Source organism: Somniosus microcephalus, chromosome 14 (assembly GCF_052327205.1).
Source record: "Somniosus microcephalus isolate GS21.2 chromosome 14, FLI_Smic_1.0, whole genome shotgun sequence".
In the NCBI taxonomy this organism is placed as follows: Eukaryota; Metazoa; Chordata; class Chondrichthyes; order Squaliformes; family Somniosidae; genus Somniosus; species Somniosus microcephalus.
The window spans coordinates 9,825,711-9,846,750 of record NC_141000.1 but is presented as its reverse complement, the minus strand read 5'-3'; the positions used below and the strand labels follow the sequence as shown (position 1 = coordinate 9,846,750).

Here is a 21,040-nt window from a genome sequence, read left to right as displayed (position 1 = left end):
ATCCAATGTTGTGCAGCTTTGAAACACGGGTCAGTCTGGTGTATTTGGTAATATATACAGGGAGAGTGTGTTGAGGCAGGATTTCTCAAGCACTTTTCCCCAGCGACGCATTAGACAGACTGCGGGATTCAACACCAGAATGACATGGTTTGAACTGTAGTGATATCTGGCTTTGTCCCGCTAAATCCTCTGCCCCTATTGTACTGTAACAGCAGTATATTTCATATTTAAGTTGTGGATACTTTGTTGGGTAAATGCGTGTATTCATGTCATCGCAGCATTCAAAGGCCTAGAAATTGAGTGGGCTTTGCGCCCATTTTGCGGCGCTAGAGGTCATTGCGCTGGACTTACAGCCGGTTCAGAAATTCCCTGGGGCCCTACCATCGGCGGTAGACCGGTTGCGCTGCGCCGGCACCGATGACGTCATCGGTGTGCGCAGCGTCCCGGTTGCCGTGGTGACGGGCCCCAGCGCCGAAATTGAGTTGCGGCCGCCTCGCCCGTGGCAGCCGCAACTAAGACTCTGGCAACCGAGTCTTACAGGAGTTTGCACCGGCGCATTAAGGTCGCGCGGCGGCCGGCCGCTTTCCCGCCGGCCGCCTGCCCGCACCTCCCTCCCCGGACTCCTCCACTCCCCCCCCCGCGGAACAGATGCTTCTGGGCTGCGAGCCCGGCACTTCCCCGAGGTGCCGGGCTCATTTTTGTGAAGATTTTACCGGCCAGCGGGTGGGTGCAGGCAGCTCCTCCTTAACTGAAGGAGGAGGCCTGCACTTCCCGAGCCTGCCGCACCGCATCGGGCGCCGCAGCGCCGGAATAGCGCCACAATGCGGCAGGTAGCGCCCATTTTCAGGCGCAAACACCCTTCAGTAGCGCCGGCAGCCGTTTGGGCGCGGCGCTACTGAATTTTTGGCGCGCGCAGGGGGACTTAGCGCCGGCGCTAACTTTCCGGCGCTAAAGCCCTGGCGCGGTGCCAACTGAATTTCTAGGCCAAATACTTTAGTGCACAGTGTCAGCCGTGGCTCATTGGGCAGCACTCTTGTCTCTGAGTCAGAAAGTTGTGGTTTCATAATCCCACTCCAGGGACTTGAGCACTCAAATCTAGGCTGACACTCCAGTGCAGTGTTGAGGGAGTGCTGCACTGTCGGAGGTGCCGTCTTTCGGATGAGGTGTTAAACCGAGGCCCCGTCTGCCCTCCCAGGTAGACGTAAAAGATCCCGTGGGACTATTTTGAAGAAGAGTAGGGGAGTTATCCCTGGTGTCCTAGACCAATATTTATCCCTCAATCAACATCACTGAAACAGATTATCTGGTCATTGCTGTTTGCGGGAGCTTGCTGTGCGCAAATTGGCTGCTACGTTTCCTACATTACAACAGTGACTGCAGTTCAAAAGTACTTCATTGGCTGTAAAGTGCTTTGGGATGTCCAGTGGTTGTGAAAGGTGCTATATAAATGCAAATCTTTATTTAACATCAAATAGAAATCATCACTTTTTCATAAAATTGTGATAATCTCGTTGATAAACTTTTTTGTTGCTTTTTCACCTTCCTCCTGCAGAACCTTGGAATACCTGATCAAACATTTGGCACATATAGCTTCCTTCAGCACCCAGACAAACATGCACTCCAGGAACCTGGCCCTTGTCTGGGCTCCCAATCTATTGAGGTAGGGGATCTGAGCCTTTGAAATCCAAAGCTAACTCCGTCTATTTACAAATGTGTGTGCAGTTATGGGGAAGAGCAAGCTTAGTGGATGGAAAAACCATTTGACGCATTAACCAATAAGCCATTGTAACGTGTGGATTACCATCTATTTGAGGTGAGCGTGGCCACAACAGTTGAACGGCCTCCCATTTTCCACCCTCCATAAATTTGAGCTCACCCCAAATTCTGCTGCCTGAATCCTAACTCGCGCCAAGTCCCGTTCATCAATCCCCCCTGTCATCGCTGACTTACATTGGCTCTCAGTCCAGCAATGTCACAAATTTAAAACTCTCACCATTGTGTTCAAATCCCTCCATGGCTTCTTCGCCCCTCTATATTTCTGTATCTTCCTCCAGCCCTACAACCCTCCCAGATCTCTGCATCCCTCTAATTCTGGCCTCTTGTGCATCCCCCGATTTCCTTCACCCCAACATTGGCGGACGTGCATTCAGCTGCCTGGGCCCTAAGCTCTGGAATTCCCTCCCTAAACCTCTCCGCCTCTCCTCCTCTAAGCCGCTCCTTAAAACCTGCCTCTTTGACCAAGCTTTTTGTCACCTGTCCTAATATCTCCTTATATGGCTCGGTGTCAATTTGTGTCTGATAACACCCCAGTGGTGCGCATTGGGACGCTTTACCACGTTAAAGGCACTATGTAAATGCAAGTTGTTGTTGTTGTGCCGTTATTAATCTTCGTGACCTTAAACTATCCTCCATGCTTTGGTAGTAATCTATATGAGGGTAGATTTTATGAATGTGTGCTGCCAGGACATAGCTTCACCCAGCAGGAGTGCACATCAGGAAGGTGGAGATCAGTGGTCTCGTCCAACAGAAAATACTGCCGATCCACTGACCTCTGCGCCTCCATTCCTGGCGTGCGATCTCGGCAGGTGAAGCTCCGCGTCGGGAGCATAAATTCCTAAAATCTCTGGGGTCGTCAACCTGTGCTGTTTCAAACTTCCTTGTGTCCTGTAGTAACGTCACCAGATCTAATGCACAGTCAGACGAACAATCCTCTGAGTAATAAGACAGCTCGGCAGCACCAGGTGAAAAAAACATACAGCAACTGTTTCCCTTTCCAAGCTAAAGTAGAGGAATGGGAAACTCCATTCTCTTCGGTTCTGGAGATCAGCAGTTCTTCAAAGTCGCATTCAAAACTCCCAATCCCAACAAATGGTACAGCAGTTTCCCTCATCCAGCAGGTATCATGGAGCCACCCTCTCCGCTCATACCCACTAAAACGCCTTAGAAAGTGATTACATACTATTGCAAAATTCTATAGACTCTGGAACAGTTCCCATGGATTGGAGGGTAGCTAATGTAACCCCACTATTTAAAAAAGGTGGTAGAGAGAAAATGGGGAATTATAGACTGGTAAGCCTGACATCGGTAGCGGGGAAAATGCTCGAGTCCATTATAAAAGATGTAATAGCAGAGCACTTGGAAAACAGTGACAGGATCGGACAAAGTCAACATGGATTTACAAAAGGTAAATCATGCTTGACTAATCTACTGGAATTTTTTGAGGATGTAACTGGTAGAATAGATAAGGGAGAACCAGTAGATGTGGTGTATTTGGACTTTCAGAAGGCTTTCGATAAGATCCCGCACAAGAGATTAGCGTGCAAAGTTAAAGCACATGGGATTGGGGGTAAGGTACTGCCTTGGATAGAGAACTGGTTGACAAACAGGAAGCAAAGAGTTGGAGTAAACGGGTCTTTTTCCGAGTGGCAGGCAGTGACTAGTGGGGTACCGCAGGGATCGGTGCTAGGACCCCAGCTATTCACAATATATATAAATGATCTAGATGAGGGAACTAGATGTAATATCTCCAAGTTTGCAGATGACACAAAGCTGGGTGGGCGTGTGTGCTGTGAGGAGGATGCCGAGAAACTCCAGGATGATTTGGACAGGTTGGGTGATTGGGCAGATGCATGGCAAATGCAGTATAATGTGGATAAATGCAAGGTTATCCACTTCGGTGGCAAAAACAAGAAGGCAGATTATTATCTGAACGGCAATAGATTGGGAAAAAGGGAAGTGCAACGAGACCTGGGTGTCCTTGTGCACCAGTCGCTGAAGGTAAGCATGCAGGTGCAGCAGGCGGTTAAGAAGGCAAACGGTATGTTGGCCTTCATAGCAAGAGGATTCGAGCACAGGAGCAAGGATGTCTTGCTGCAGTTGCACAGGGCCTTGATGAGACCACACCTTGAGTATTGTGTGCAGTTTTGGTCGCCTTATCTGAGGAAGGGTGTTCTTGCCATGGAGGGAGTGCAGCGAAGATTCACCAGGCTGATACCTGGGATGGCAGGAATGACGTATCAGGAGAGATTGGGTCGATTGGGCTTATATTCGCTGGAGTTTAGAAGAATGAGAGGGGATCTCATTGTAACTTATAAAATTCTAACAGGACTAGACAGACTAGATGCAGGAAGGATGTTCCCGATGGCGGGGGAGTCCAGAACCAGGGGTCACAGTCTAAGGATAAGGGGTAAGCCATTTAGGACTGAGATGAGGAGGAATTTCTTCACCCAGAGAGTGGTGAACCTGTGGAATTCTCTACCACAGAAGGCAGTTGAGGCCAATTAATTAAATATATTCAAGAAGGAGTTAGATATATTTCTTAAGGCTAAAGGGATCAAGGGATATGGGGAGAAGGCAGGGACAGGGTACTGAGTTTCGGTGATCAGCCATGATCTCATTAAATGGCGGAGCAGGCTCGAGGGGCCGAATGGCCTACTCCTGCTCCTATCTTCTATGTTTTTCTATGTTTCACACTCCCCTTTCCTTTGCTAAGGACTAAATACCAACACCTCTTCTCTGTACCCCACTTCAGACCAACTTAAGCCTCCAGCAGGTAAAAGGATGCACGCTATCTACCTACCGCACCCACCCCCAAACGGCCATGAAGCAAAGAACACAAGGGAGGGGCAGGCGGGGGGTCGGGTCATTTTGACTTTGTGCGATAGTGTAAAAAGGGTTGATGGCGAATCAGCAGCCCGTTTTGCATCTCTCCTGATTTTTATTTCCATCACTCGTTTTACACTAATACAAAAGGCAAAATACTGCGGATGCTGGAAATCTGAAATATAAACAGAAAATGCTGAAAATACTCAGCAGGTCAGACAACATCTGCGGAGAGAGAAACAGAGTTAATGTTTCAGTTCGATGACCTTTCATCAGGGCTGGAAAATGTCAGCGATGTAACCGGTTTTAAGCAAGTAGGGAAAGTGGGGGAAGGGGAGGAAAGCACAAAAGGGAAGGTCTGTGATAGGGTGGAAGGCAGGAGAGATTAAATGACATAAAAGGGATGATGGTGCGAGGTAAAAGGGGCTGGTAATGGGACAAGTAAAGAAACTAAAGATGGGTCTAGAGGAGGTTTAAATGACAACAGCCGGATCATTACCAACACCTGCTGTCTGAAAAACTGGGAGCAGCGGTTATGATCGGAAATTGTTGAACTCAAAGCAAACATGAAAATGAGATCATCTCCAGGCAGCCAAACCCTCTTCAGAACTTTTTCACTGGGACCAGATGCAAATGCCCCAAAGTTGATTGAGCAACTAATTCAAGTTCTCGTTGATTTCTCAAACTCTATTTTAGAATAAACTGTTAGACCAATGTTATGACATTGTTTATAAACAGAAAAGATCATTGTGTGGTCTGACAGATACACCAACTCAAACCCCTTCTCAGTCCTGCGGCCCCACTCAGGCAGCACTGTAAGATCAAGGCTTACCAGTGTGTGTGGTCAATGGCAAAATCTTGATTTTAACCCACGCCCGCACAGCAGAAGAAGCAGCTGTGTTTTCTGTAGTCAACAGAGAGCCAGTCTACCGGCACAAGAGCTCGTCTGCTCTTCTGACTGTGATGTATTGGGCATTTCCTCCAACCTTAACCTTCACCCTTGATACCACAGGCTTCAACCATCGTGTCCTTGCACTCTGGAATTCTCTTCCTAAACTCCTCCGCCTTGCTCCAACTCTCCCACCTTCAGAAATATCTTCTCAGAACTCCAAGACCCCCCTCCCCTAACTCTTCTCCTACTATTTGGTGCTCGTGGCTCCAACACCCCCCCCCCCCCCCACACACACACACACACACACACACACACAAACACGCTTCCTGTAAAATGCCTTGAGACATTTTGCCAGGTTGAAGTTACTATATAGGGCAGATTTGCCTCTTCATTGAGATCTCAGGTGCAGTGAAGAGGATGTTGGGGCAGAGACCCTTTGCATCCAGTCTCTGCCCCCCCGCCCTCCCCCCCACAACTCTCAACTCACAGTTTCCGCGGATTCCCCAAAATAACATAACCGTCCCTGCGGCTGGTGTGGCCACAGGCCCAGCGTAAGTGTTGTACTGAGATGGGAGGGACATTGCCAGCCTCCCGTCTCACTTTCCTCTCTGTAGCCGTGGGATGCCCAGAGGAGCAGCCTGGCGGGAGAGTTTGCTCTGAGGCACCTGCGCAGCCTGGAGTTTCTGCGGGGGGGGGGGTTGGGGGTGGGGGGCGGGAGGGGGTTTAGAGAGCGGCCAGAAAATCAAGAGAGCCACAATTCCCGCTGTTATAAATCTCATCATCATGAAGAAACAACTCATGAAATAACACTGGACGGCCAGCTGGTGGCGCCATCCAAGGAGTATAAATACTCGGGCATGGGCCCAGCTTGCCCAGGACATTTTGTAAGACAGGAACTAGTGAAGTACAACTAGGCCTCCATGTTTTGAAACAAGTTGATTACAGCCTTGCTTTATACTTGAACCAAGTGCGTAGTGAGTTTTATTACGTCACCCGCCTTCCCCGATCAGCCAGAAGGCACCGATGTCCGTGACCAGGAGCACTGCTGATCTCAGCATGAGACCACACAAGGATGAAGGTCGATACCAGGAAAATGGAGGACACCCCAGCAGAAAACACCTGTCAGATACCCACTGGGGGCTTGAAGAGGAAAAGCGGCCCCGTACGTACAAGTTGTTGTTGCTGTTGTTGTATGAGACCATGTGGACAGCACCAACCAATGCCCAACGAGCCTCCTGTCCCATACCTCCCACTTGGGCCCATCACCAAGAGCTGTCAAACACCACCCAAATGTACCGCACAGTGCAACAACAACAACTTGCATCTATACAGCGCCTTTAATATAGTAATACGTCCCAAGGTGCTTCACAGGAGCGATTATCCAACAAGATTGGACAACGAGCCACGTAAGGAGCTATCAGGGCAGGTGACCAAAAGCTTGGTCAAAGAGGTAGGTTTTAAGGAGTGTTTTAAAGGAGGAGAGAGAGGTAGAGAAATGTGGAGGTTTAGGGAGGGAATTCCAGAGCTTAGGGCCAAGGCAGCTGAAAGTATGTCCATCAACGGTGGAGCGATTAAAGTCGGGGCATGCACACGAGGCCAGAATTGGAGAAGCACAGAGATCTCGGAGGGTTATAGAGCTGGCTGCAAGTATTATGTAATCTACAGCAGCATATATTCTGTATTGCTACATGACCCCAAAAAAAGCATGTAAAGACACTCAATAAAACTAATCTTTAAAAAATCTACTTGGAAGCGAAAGGATCCCTTGGGAAATTCAGGTCCAAAAACAGGATTAGAATGAAGAAAAATGGGACCAGATCATTATTTCTGTGTTGGTTATCATTGTTCAGTTCTGAAATGCGATAGAACAATCAACTCCTTAATGTGGTATTTATAACCACATATGTATTTTTTTCACAGATCAAAAGAAATAGAGGGGTCTGGATATAACAATGATGCGGCGTTTCTGGAGGTGCGAGTTCAGTCCATTGTTATCGAATTCATCCTGAATCATGTCAATCAGCTCTTCAACAGCAGCAGCACAGTCCAGCCTGGGCAGGACACTGAAGGTAGGATTGAAGCAGCAACAGTTTGGTCTCCGGTCCCCAGCCCCGACTGATCAGTGAATGTGCCGTGTGATGTGATACTCTGAGCCGTTCAGCCCAGGTCCCCTTGCTGAGCTGGCGGATCCCCATCAGAACAAGTAAAGAAGGAGCTTGCATTTATACTGTGGCCTTATCACATCCTCCGGGCCTCCCAAAGCGCTTTGCTGCCAATTAACTACTTTTGAAATGCAGTCCCTGTCTGTTCTATAACAAGTGGGAAATAAAAAAAGATGTTACAGTTGGCTGCATGTGCCCTAGTCTAGGGAGGGAAAGCCAGAGATGCTGATCCCGCTCCCTTTTATTATCCAGTGACCCGTGTGGAAACACTATGGCCTCGAGATTTACGGGGATAGGGAGGGAAGGTGGGGCCGGGGGCAGTCATAGAAGACGTGAAACCCGGAAATGCGGGTAACCAAATACGATAGCAAAATATTGCAGATGCTGGAAATCCGAAACAACAACAGAAAAGGGTCTTGACAAAGGGTTTCGACCTGAAACATTGACTCTGTTTCTCTCTCCGCGGTTGTTGCCGGGCCTGCTGAGTTTTTCCAGCACCTCCTGTTGTTATTTCAGATTTCCAGCATCCGCAGTATTTTGCTATCGTAATAGTTTTTTTCTCTGTTTCCCAGCTGGCAGCCAGGCAGATTGAGAGGCTGGCTGCCGTGTGGGAAGGCCGGCGGCACCAAGCCACGGCTGGGAAGCGGAGAGAAGGGAGGGAGGGAGAGATGGTGGAGGCCGGTGGGGAGCGGGGGGAGCTCAAAGGTCAGGGTGGGGGAAGATCAAAGGCCGGGGAGGGGGCCTTAGGGAGATGGGAGGTAAGGGTGTTAGATATATTTCTTAAGGCTAAAGGGATCAAGGGATATGGGGAGAAAGCAGGGACAGGGTACTGAATTTGGATGATCAGCCATGATCTCATTAAATGGCGGAACAGGCTCGAGGGGCCGAATGGCCTACTCCTGCTCCTATCTTCTATGTTTGTATGAGATCGGAAAGGCCGGGGGTGGAGGTTGGGTGGGTAGATCAGAGTTTGGGGTGAGATTAAAGGCCGGGGGGGAGTTCGGGGTGGGGGGTGAGATTGGAGGTCGGGGAGATTGGAAAGGCAAGAGGGGGGGAGATCTTGGTTAGGGAGGGTGGGGGGGAATCGGATTGCAGGTGGGATGGGGGTCCGATTGCGCGAAGGGAAGCAGGTTAGCTTGAGGGGCATGGGAAATCAGTCCTGCTCCTCCTGGCACACAGGCAGTACTGGAAAGGCACTGACCTGCTGGATCGGGCCATCCTCGCCTCCCTCCAGCTGCCGGGTTTCCCGAGCCCTGGGAAAAACCCGGCCCGCAACCCTTAAATTTAAAACCGTGGTAAATTTTGAAGCACGCAGCCTCATTAAAACATTTAAATTACGGACCTGGCCACATATATCGTATAAAAAAGAAAAAACTTCCAACACTGCAGCCACAGTACGCTGGTGGTGGAGGGAGTGAATGTTTAAGGCGGTGGATGTGGTACCAACCAAGCGGGCTGCTTTGTCCTGGATGGTGTCGAGCTTCTTGAGTGTTGTTGGAGTTGCACACATCCAGGCAAGTGGAGAGTATTCCATCACACTCCTGACTTGTGCCTTGTAGATGGTGGAAAGGCTTTGGGGAGCTAGGAGGTGAGACACTCGCCACAGAATACCCAGCCTCTGACCTGCTCTTGTTGCCACAGTATTTATGTGGCTGATCCAGTTAAGTTTCTGGTCAATGGTGACCCCCAAGGTGTTGATGGTGGGGGATTCGGTGATGGTAATGCCATTGAATGTCAAGGGGAGGTGGTTAGCCTCTCGCTTGTTGGAGATAGTCACTGCCTGGCACTTCTGTGGCGTGAATGTTACCTGCCACTTATCAGCCCAAGCCTCAACGTCGCCCAGGTCTTGCTGCATGCGGGCATGGACTGCTTCATTATCTGTGGAGTTGCGAATGGAACTGAACACTGTGCAGTCGTCAGCGAACATCCCCACTTCTGACCTTATGATGGGGGGAAGATCATTGATGAAGCAGCTGAAGATGGTTGGGCCTAGGACACTGCCCTGAGGAACTCCTGCAGCGATGTCCTGGGGCTGTGATGGTTGACCTTTGACCACCACAACCATCTTCCTTTGTGCTAGGTATGACTCCAGCCAGTGGAGCGTTTTCCCCCCGATTTCCATTGACTTCAGTTTTACTAGGGCTCGTTGATGCCACACTTGGTCAAATGCTGCCTTGATGTCAAGGACAGTCACTCTCACCTCACCTCACCTCTGGAATTCAGCTCCTTTGTCCATGTTTAGACCAAGGTTGTACTGAGGTCTGGAGCTGGGTGATCCTAACGGAATCCAAACTGGGCATCAGTGAGCAGGTTATTGGTGAGTAAGTGCCACTTGATAGCACTATCGATGACACCTTCCATCACTTTGCTGATGATTGAGAGTAGACTGATGGGGCGGTAATTGGCCGGATTAGATTTGTCCTGCTCTTTGTGGACAGGATATACCTGGGCAGTTTTCCGCATTGTCGGATAGATGCCAGTGTTGTAGCTGTACTGGAACAGACTGGCGAGAGGCGCGGCTAGTTCTGGAGCACGGCTTCAGCACCGGGATGTTGTCGGGACCCATAGCCTTTGCTGTATCCAATACACACAGCCGTTTCTTGATATCACGTGGAGTGAATCGAATTGGCTGAAGACTGGCTTCTGTGATGGTGGGGACCTCAGGAGGAGGCTGAGAAGGATCATCCACATGGCTCTTCTGGCTGAAGATGGTTGCAAACACTTAAGCCTTGTCTTTTGTACTCACAAGCTGGGCTCTGCCATCATTGAGGATGAGGATATTCATGGAGCCTCCTCCTCCCGTTAGTTGTTTAATGGTCCACCACCATTCACGACTGGATGTGGCAGGACTGCAGAGCTTTGATTGGATCCGTTGATTGTGGGATCGCCCTGTCTATAGCATGCTGTTTCCGCTTTTTAGCATGTATGTCGTCCTGTGTTGCAGCTTCCCCAGGCTGGCACCTCATTTTTAGGTACGCCTGGTGCTGCTCCTGGCATGCTCTTCCACACTCCTTATTGAACCAGGGTTGGTCTCCTGGATTGATGGTAACGGTAGAGTGAGGGGTATGCCGGGCCATGAGGTTACAGATTGTGGTGGAATACAATTCTGCTGCTGCTGATGGCCCCCAGCGCCTCATGGATGCCCAGATTTGAGCTGCTAGATCTGTTCAGAATCTATCCCATTTAACACGGTGGTAAAGAAAAAAAGAAAGACTTGCATTTCTATAGCGCCTTTCATGACCACTGGACGTCTCAAAGCGCTTCACAGCTAATGAAGTACTTTTGAAGTGGAGTCACTGTTGTAATGTAGGAAACGCGGCAGCCAATTTGCGCACAGCAAGGCCCCACAAACAACAATGTGATAATGACCAGATAATCTGCTTTTGTTATGTTGGTTGAGGGATAAATATTGGCCCCAGGACACCGGGGAGAACTCCCCCTGCTCTTCTTCAAAATTGTGTCATGGGATCTTTTACGTCCACCTGAGAGAGCAGACGAGGCCTCGGTTTAACATCTCATCCGAAAAATAGCACCTCCGACAGTGCAGCACCCCCTCAGCACTGCACTGGGAGCGTCAGCTTAGCTTTTATGTGCTCAAGTCCCTGGCAGTGCCACACAACACAATGGAGGGTGTCCTCAGTATGAAAACGGGACTTCGTCTCCACAATGACTGTGCGGTGGTCACTGCTACCAATACTGTCATGGACAGATGCGCCTGCGACAGGTAGATTGGTGAGGACGAGGTCAAGTAGGTTTTTCCCTCGTGTTGGTTCTCTCACCACCTGTCGCAGGCCCAATCTGGCAGTTATGTCCTTCAGGACTCGGCCAGCTCGGTCAGTAGTGGTGTTACCGAGCCACTCTTGGTGATGGACACTGAAGTCCTCCACCCAGAGTACATTCTGTGCCCTTGCTACTCTCAGTGCTTCTTCCAAGTGATGTTCAACATGGAGGAGCACTGATTCATCAGCTGAGGGAGGGCGGTAGGTGATAATCAGCAGGAGGTTTCCTTGACCATGCTTGACCTGAAGCTATGAGACTTCATGGGGTCCAGAGACAATGTTGAGGACTCCCAGGGCCACTCCTTCCCGACTGTATACCACTGTGCTGCCACCCCTGGTGGGTCTGTCCTGCCGGTGGGACAGGACATACCCAGGGATGGTGATGGAGGGGTTCGGGACATTGGCTGAAAGGTATGATTCTGTGAGTATGACTATGTCAGGCTGCTGCTAGACTAGTCTGTGGGACAGCTCTCCCAATTTTGGCACAAGTCCCCAGATGTTGGTGAGGAGAACTTTGCAGGGTCGACTGGGCTGGGTGTGCCATTGTCATGTCCGTAGCCAGTGCCGAGGTCAATGCCAGGTGGTCCGTTCGGTTTTATTCTCAGTATTGTTTTTCATAGCGGTTTGTTACAACTGAGTGGCTCGCTGGGCCATTTCACAGGGCAGTTAAGAGTCAACCACATTGCTGTGGGTCTGGAGTCACATATTATAGGCCAGACCAGGTAAGGACGGCAGATTTGGTAATGTAGGAAACACAGCAGCCATATTGCACACAGCAAGGCTTCACAAACAGCAATGAAATAATGACCAGATAATGTGTTTGAATGATATTGTTTGAGGGATAAATATTGGCCAGGACACTGGAAGAACTTTGCTTCTCTTCTTCAAATAGCGCTGTGAGATCTTGTACGTCCACCTCAGCGGGCAGACGGGGAATATAGTTCCCATTATTTATAAGGTCAAATGGAATTTGGAACATTCCAATTTATCACTGACTGGGTAAACAGGGCACAAAGATTTTTTTAATGGTTTTAAGAATTGCCATCTAAATTAGAAATGTTGGTGTTTCCAGAGACTGGACGTGGTTGAGCAACAAGCACACGGAGGCACACCACCCTGATCAATCTGATTTCTCCCCACAGCACACAATCCTGTTGTTAAATGCAAATCACTTCCTATCGTACCGCCGTCCATGAAGCTCTTAACCCTAGAGGAAGCCCAGGCCAGGACCCTGAGACCAGACCATCCTGCTCGCCTTGAAAAATTGCACTGTGCTCCAATGGACACTGGACCTGCGGCTGGGACCATTTATCACACAGTCATTGACCTGCCAGATCCCAGGTAACCGCAGTTCTCAAGTCCTATTTCGCTTCTCCCCTCTGCACCCCGCACTTAATACCTTCTCACCGGACATTCTACGTCAGGGGGGACCTGATTGAGGTGTACAAAATTATGAGGGGCGTAGATAGGGTAGATAGAAAGGAACTTTTCCCCTCAGTAGAGGGGTCAATAACCAGGGGGCATAGTTTCAAGGTAAGGGGCAGGAGGTTTAGAGGGGATTTGAGGAAAAACCTTTTCAACCAGAGGGTGGTTGGAATCTGGAACTTACTGCCTGAAAGGGTGGTAGAGGCAGGAACCCTCACAACATTCAAGAAGCATTTAGATGAGCACTTGAAACGCCATAGCATACAAGGCTACGGACCAAGTGCTGGAAAATGGGATTAGAATAGATAGGGCTTGATGGCCGGCGTGGACACGATGGGCCGAAGGGCCTCTTTCTGTGCTGTATAACTCTATGACCCTATGGCTTCCCGCGGGTGCAAGCCTCCGACCAACACTTACCTACCGCGCCGGCCGTTGTGCTGTGGGCCCGCGTGGGATTCCGATCCTGGGCCTCCTCCAACTGCCGGCGCACAGTGCTTGCGTATCCCAGGGGCGCAGTTAGTTCGAAGCGTCCCCTGGGATCACGTGGGCCATGGAGAGCCAATGGTAGCAGGGAATGCTTCATTCATAAATTTGACAGGAAGAGCTGTCAAATCTATGAATACAATTCAGCCCCAAAACACAAATAAAACTTCAAATAAATGTTTTAAAAAGCATCACATTTTAAAATAACTATAAATTACATAAAATAACTATTTTAAACAATAGTTTACATTTTTGAAAAAACTAATTACAGTTTATAACGGGGCTAAAAATAAACTTACCTTTCTTTAAAGTATTTAAAAATAATAAACCTGTGGAAAAAATATTTTAATTTTACTTAACTCACCACTTACCTTGTTAAAAGCAGGCCTTGCGACTGCTTTTTATAAGCGTAGCTCCTGGAGACTTACCCTCCCGGAGAAAGCTGCAAAAAAAACGGAAGTTCCAGGCGTACGTGCTGCCTCTCCGGCGCACGCGTTCGACACGTGAACCCCTTCCTTTAAGGGAGCGGAAGTTCTGGTTTCTCGTGCATGTGCAGTGCATGCACGAAACCGGCACTTTCGTTGGGCCTACGCGTGAGTACCCAACGCGTACTCACCCGTGGGGACCCGAAGTTCTGGCCCTATGACTCTATCTTCATTAGCTAATTGGTTTTCTAAAATGTGGGTTTTGGAGGGTGGTTTTAGTTAATTCTGTTACCAGTTAATTGTTTTGAATTAAAAAAAATATTTTAAGCTAGCTAATGCACTGTGTAATGTCGGAACTAGCAATGGCATGAGAAGGAAGTTGCCAGATTCTATTGCCAGTCTACCCTGATGCCAGAGAGGGTGACGACTCCGTCTCACTGGGCTAGGGAGGAGAAATATTAACCAGGATTCCTCCTTCTGATCAGTATCGACCAAACGCTTGGTCAAACAGGTAGGTTATAAGCGGTGTCTTAAAGGGGGAGAGAGAAGTGGAGAGGCAAATTGGATTGGTGAGGGGATTCCAGAGCTTCGGGCCAATAAAGCTGAAGGCACGACTGCCAGTGATGGGGCGAAGGAAGAGGGGGGGGATGCACAAGAGGCCAGAGTAGAAGGAACGCAGAGTTCGCGGAGGGTTGTGGGGCTGAAGGAGGTTACAGAAATAGGGAGGGGCAAGGCCATGGAGGGATTTGAACACAAGGATGAGAACCAAATAACCTGTCACCACTCACCGTCCAGGTTTACATATTAGTGAGGTGTCAGAAGGCAAAGGTGATATCATCTTTACACCGAGGGTGGTTAGAGTGTGGAAATCGCCACCACAAACCATTGTTGAAGCAGAATCCATCAAGTCTTTTAAAAGGGAATTAGACAATTGCTTGGGAAAGAGGAATATTAAAGAGTATGAGAGTGGGCGTAGACTAGGTGACTCATGAAGGAAAACATACAGCCTGCTTCTGTGCTGTAACACTCTATGATTTAACGCACTGGTCGACATTTACTTTTGTTGCCTAGTTACACTGGCAGGCAACCTAACTCCCTTCCAGATTCACCTGAAACCAGAACAAATATTAAGGTTTTGAAATAACAGCAGAAAATGCTGGAAAAACTCAGCAGGCCAGGCAACATCCGTGGAGAGAAATTTGAGTTGACGTTTCGGGTCGAAACCCTTTGTCAAGACTGGAAAGGCACAGGAAATGAAATAGATTAAAAGGCCGGGCTGGGAGAGAACAAAAGAGAAGTGAAGAGACATTACGAGGTATTCAAAACGAGACGAGATGGTGATAGGACTAGTGGAGACAAAAGACGGCTCTAGATTAGGTGTGAAATGTTCTGGCAGAATGAGAGGCCGCTGCCATGTGGGAGAGAGAAAAAAGGGGGGAGGAAAGGGCAAAACAAAGGTGTGGATAAAAAATAAGTAAAAATGTAATAGGGGCCGAGGTTATGATCTGAAATTGTTGAACTCGATATTGAGTCCGGAAGGCTGTAAAGTGCCTAATCGGAGGATGAGGTGCTGTTCCTCGAGTTTACGTTGAGCTTCCGTGGAACAACACAAGAGCCCAAGTACAGTGAGGTCCGAGTGGGAATGGGGCGGTGAATTAAAATGACAGGCGACCGGAAGCTCGGGGTCATCCTTACGGGCTGAACGGAGGTGTTCCGCAAAGCGGTCACCCAAGATTTTGAAACTACATGTGCTTCTGCGTACCGAAGAACTGAAACTAGACGCTATTATTGGACAACACTTGAGCAGCCAGCAACTGAGTCTGAAATAAAGTGAACTATACAGTTTAATGAAATAGAAACATAGAAACATAGAAGATAGGAGCAGGAGTAGGCCATTCGGCCCTTCGAGCCTGCTCCGCCATTCAATGTGATCATGGCTGATCATCCAAATTCAGTACCCTGTCCCTGCCTTTTCCCCATATCCCTTGATCCCTTTAGCCTCAAGAAATATATCCAACTCTTTCTTGAATATATTTAATGAACTGGCCTCCACCGCCCTCTGTGGCAGAGAATTCCACAGGTTCACCACTCTCTGGGCGAAGAAATTCCTCCTCATTTCAGTCCTAAATGGCTTACCCCTTATCCTTAGACTATGACCCCTGGTTCTGGACTCCCCGGCCATCAGAAACATCCTTCCTGCATCTAGTCTGTCCAGACCTGACAGAATTTTATAGGTTTCGATGAGATCCCCTCTCAATCTTCTAAACTCCAGTGAGTATAAGCCCAATCGACACAATCTCTCCTCATACGTCATTCCTGCCATCCCAGGTATCAGCCTGGTGAATCTTCGCTGCACTCCCTCCATGGCAAGAACGTCCTTCCTCAGGTAAGGTGACCAAAACTGCACACAATACTCAAGGTGCGGTCTCACCAAGGCCCTGTACAACTCAGAATCACAGAATCACAGAAACCCCACAGTGCAGATAGAGGCCATTTCGGCCCATCGAGCCTGCACCGACACATATCCCACCCTATCCCCGTAACCCCATGTATTTAATCCCCCTAACACTAAGGGTCAATTTATCATAGCCAATCAACCTAACCCACACATCTTTGGACTGTAGCAAGACATCCTTGTTCCTGTACTCGAACCCTCTTGCTACGAAGGCCAACATACCATTTGCCTTCTTAACCGCCTGCTGCACCTGCATGCTTACCTTCAGCGACTGGTGCACAAGGACACCCAGGTCTCTTTGCACTTCCCCTTCTCCCAATCTATTGCCATTCAAATAATAATCTGCCTTCCTGTTTTTGCCACCGAAGTGAATAACCTCACATTTATCCACATTATAGTGCATGTGCCATGTTTCTGCCCAATCACCCAACCTGTCCAAATCGTACTGGAGTTTCCCGACATCCTCCTCACAGCATACCCTCCCACCCAGCTTTGTGTTGTCTGCAAATTTGGAGATATTACATCCAATTCCCTCGTCCAGATCATTAATATATATTGTGAACAGCTGGGGTCCTCGGACCGATCCTTGCGGTACCCCACTAGTCACTGCCTGCCACTCGGAAAAACGACCCGTTTATTCCAACTCTTTGCTTTCTGTCCGCCAACCAGTTCTCTATCCAAGTCAATACCTTGGGTTTGGCCCAGTTCTAGCAACTGCTCAGCCAGTTGTTCCAGTATTAAACTGATCCACACAGAAAGGTCCCTGGTTTTAACCCCCAAGACTGCGCTAGGTTAGCTGATTTCAGCTGAGCAGCCTGGAGGAGCTCTGCAATTGGCCTCAGCACCCCTGAGGTGGGAAGAGAAGAAAAAAAATAATCAGCCATTGATCCCGGTCTCGATTACTATCCCAAGAGATTGTTCACGGTGAGTCAGACGTTTAGCTGTTTTATAACAATATAGTGATACTTGCACCATGTCGGGGATAATATCAGGGCCGCTGGTTTACAGCGACTTAATAAAGCAGGGTTCATTTTTATTAAATGGCGTTCTGGGATTTTCCTTTGTTTTGGGGATTGAATTCCACAATTCTACCCTTATTCTGTGAAAACGGTTAAGGAGTTACCTTTATATTTGATACATATTCCTTTACCTGCGTCTTTAATTATTATCCCTTAACTTAAGGCTGAGAAGACACAGGAAGACGCTCCAATTAGAGGTAGATAGCTGAGAACATAAGAACATAAGAAATAGGAGCAGGAGTCGGCCATTTGGCCCTTCGAGCCTGTTCCGCCATTCAATAAGATCATGGCTGATCTTCTACCTCATATCCACTTTCCTGCCCGATCCCCATATCCCTTGATTCCCTTAATATCCAAAAATCTATCGATCTCTGTCTTGAATATACTCAACGACTGAGCCTCCACAGCCCTCTGGGGTAGAGAATTCCAAAGATTCACCACCCTCTGAGTGAGAAATTCGATCAACTCAGTCCAAAATGCCACCCCCTTATTCTGAGACTGACCCCTAGTTCTAGACTCCCCAGCCAGGGGAAACATCATCCCAGCATTTACCCTGTCAAGCCCCTGTAAGAATTTTATACGTTTCAATGAGATCACCTCTCATTCTTCTAAACTCTAGGGAATATAGGCCAGGTCTACTCAATCTCTGCTCATAGGACAATCCTCTCATCCCAGGAATCAGTCTAGTGAACCTTTGTTACACACCCTCTATGGCAAGTATATCCTTCCTTAAGTAAGAAGACCAAAACTGTACACAGTACTCAAGGTGTGATCTCACCAAGGCCCTATATAATTGCAGTAAGCTCTGATACTAAGCGGTATTGGGAGGTGGGATGGGGTATTGCAGCATTTGGGGTCAGCCTGTATTTTGATAGCAGCAGTACCGATGATCGGGTTTGATAGGACTGGGGAATGGTCTGGGGGAACGATGGTCCTGGGCATTGATAGAATGGGAAATGGTTCTCGGCATTGATAGTATGGGCAATGGTCCTGGGTGTTGACAGTATGGGGAATGGTCCTGGGTGTTGACAGTATGGGGAATGGTCCTGGGTGTTGACAGTATGGGGAATGGTCCTGGGTGTAGACAGTATGGGGAATGGTCCTGGGTGTTGACAGTATGGGGAATGGTCCTGGGTGCTGACAGTATGGGGAAAGGTCCTGGGTGTTGACAGTATGAGGAATGGTCCTGGGTGTTGACAGTATGGGGAATGGTCCTGGGTGTTGACAGTATGGGGAATGGTCCTGGGTGCAGACAGTATGGGGAATGGTCCTGGGTGTTGACAGTATGGGGAATGGTCCTGGGTGTTGACAGTATGGGGAATGGTCCTGGGTGTAGACAGTATGGGGAATGGTCCTGGGTGTTGACAGTATGGGGAATGGTCCTGGGTGTTGACAGTATGGGGAATGGTCCTGGGTGTTGACAGTATGGGGAATGGTCCTGGGTGTTGACAGTATGGGGAATGGTCCTGGGTGTTGACAGTATGGGGAATGGTCCTGGGTGTTGACAGTATGAGGAATGGTCCTGGGTGTTGACAGTATGGGGAATGGTCCTGGGTGTTGACAGTATGGGGAATGGTCCTGGGTGTTGACAGTATGGGGAATGGTCCTGGGTGTTGACAGTATGGGGAAGGGTCCTGGGTGTAGACAGTATGGGGAATGGTCCTGGGTGTAGACAGTATGGGGAATGGTCCTGGGTGTAGACAATATGGGGAGGGGTTCTGGGTGTAGACAGTATGGGGAAGGGTCCTGGGTGTTGACAGTATGGGGAATGGTCCTGGGTGTTGACAGTATGGGGAGTGGTCCTGGGTGTTGACAGTATGGGGAATGGTCCTGGGTGTTGACAGTATGAGGAACGGTCCTGGGTGTGGACAGTATGAGGAATGGTCCTGGGTGTTGACAGTATGGGGAATGCTCCTGGGTGTTGACAGTATGGGGAATGGTCCTGGGTGTTGACAGTATGGGGAATGGTCCTGGGTGTTGACAGTATGGGGAATGGTCCTGGGTGTTGACAGTATGGGGAATGGTCCTGGGTGTTGACAGTATGGGGAATGGTCCTGGGTGTTGACAGTATGAGGAATGGTCCTGGGTGTTGACAGTATGGGGAATGGTCCTGGGTGTTGACAGTATGGGGAATGGTCCTGGGTGTTGACAGTATGGGGAATGGTCCTGGGTGTTGACAGTATGGGGAAGGGTCCTGGGTGTAGACAGTATGGGGAATGGTCCTGGGTGTAGACAGTATGGGGAATGGTCCTGGGTGTAGACAATATGGGGAGGGGTTCTGGGTGTAGACAGTATGGGGAAGGGTCCTGGGTGTTGACAGTATGGGGAATGGTCCTGGGTGTTGACAGTATGGGGAGTGGTCCTGGGTGTTGACAGTATGGGGAATGGTCCTGGGTGTTGACAGTATGAGGAACGGTCCTGGGTGTGGACAGTATGAGGAATGGTCCTGGGTGTTGACAGTATGGGGAATGCTCCTGGGTGTTGACAGTATGGGGAATGGTCCTGGGTGTTGACAGTATGGGGAATGGTCCTGGGTGCAGACAGTATGGGGAATGGTCCTGGGTGTTGACAGTATGGGGAATGGTCCTGGGTGTTGACAGTATGGGGAATGGTCCTGGGTGTAGACAGTATGGGGAATGGTCCTGGGTGTAGACAGTATGAGGAATGGTCCTGGGTGTTGACAGTATGGGGAATGGTCCTGGGTGTTGACAGTATGGGGAATGGTCCTGGGTGTTGACAGTATGGGGAATGGTCCTGGGTGTTGGCAGTATGGGGAATGGTCCTGGGTGTTGACAGTATGAGGAATGGTCCTGGGTGTTGACAGTATGGGGAATGGTCCTGGGTGTTGACAGTATGGGGAATGGTCCTGGGTGTTGACAGTATGAGGAATGGTCCTGGGTGTTGACAGTATGGGGAAGGGTCCTGGGTGTAGACAGTATGGGGAATGGTCCTGGGTGTAGACAGTATGGGGAATGGTCCTGGGTGTAGACAGTATGGGGAGGGGTTCTGGGTGTAGACAGTATGGGGAAGGGTCCTGGGTGTAGACAGTATGGGGAATGGTCCTGGGTGTTGACAGTATGGGGAATGGTCCTGGGTGTTGAAAGTATGGGGAATGGTCCTGGGTGTTGACAGTATGGGGAATGGTCCTGGGTGTTGACAGTATGAGGAACGGTCCTGGGTGTTGACAGTATGAGGAATGGTCCTGGGTGCTGACAGTATGGGGAATGGTCCTGGGTGTTGACAGTATGGGGAATGGTCCTGGGTGTTGACAGTATGGGGAATGGTCCTGGGTGTTGACAGTATGGGGAATGGTCCTGGGTGTTGACAGTATGAGGAATGGTCCTGGGTGTTGACAGTATGGGGAATGGTCCTGGGTGTTGACAGTATGGGGAATGGTCCTGGGTGTTGACAGTATGAGGAATGGTCCTGGGTGTTGACAGTATGGGGAATGGTCCTGGGTGTTGACAGTATGAGGAATGGTCCTGGGTGTTGACAGTATGGGGAATGGTTCTGGGTGTTGACAGTATGGGGAATGGTCCTGGGTGTTGACAGTATGGGGAATGGTCCTGGGTGTTGATAGTATGAGGAATGGTCCTGGGTGTTGACAGTATGGGGAATGGTCCTGGGTGTTGACAGTATGGGGAATGGTCCTGGGTGTTGACAGTATGGGGAATGGTCCTGGGTGTTGACAGTATGGGGAAGGGTCCTGGGTGTAGACGGTATGGGGAATGGTCCTGGGTGTAGACAGTATGGGGAATGGTCCTGGGTGTAGACAGTATGGGGAGGGGTTCTGGCTGT

General features: G+C 49.3%; 1 protein-coding gene across 1 annotated transcript in view; it reads left to right on the top strand.

The window, feature by feature from the left end:
* arhgap31 (Rho GTPase activating protein 31) overlaps positions 1 to 21,040 on the top strand; it is a 164,776-nt gene that overhangs the window by 107,008 nt on the left and 36,728 nt on the right. The window contains exons 5-7 of the mRNA XM_086006228.1: positions 1,553 to 1,660; positions 7,415 to 7,563; positions 12,578 to 12,776. Coding sequence (XP_085862354.1) covers positions 1,553 to 1,660; positions 7,415 to 7,563; positions 12,578 to 12,776 — 456 coding nt within the window. The remainder of the gene's footprint in view (positions 1 to 1,552; positions 1,661 to 7,414; positions 7,564 to 12,577; positions 12,777 to 21,040) is intronic.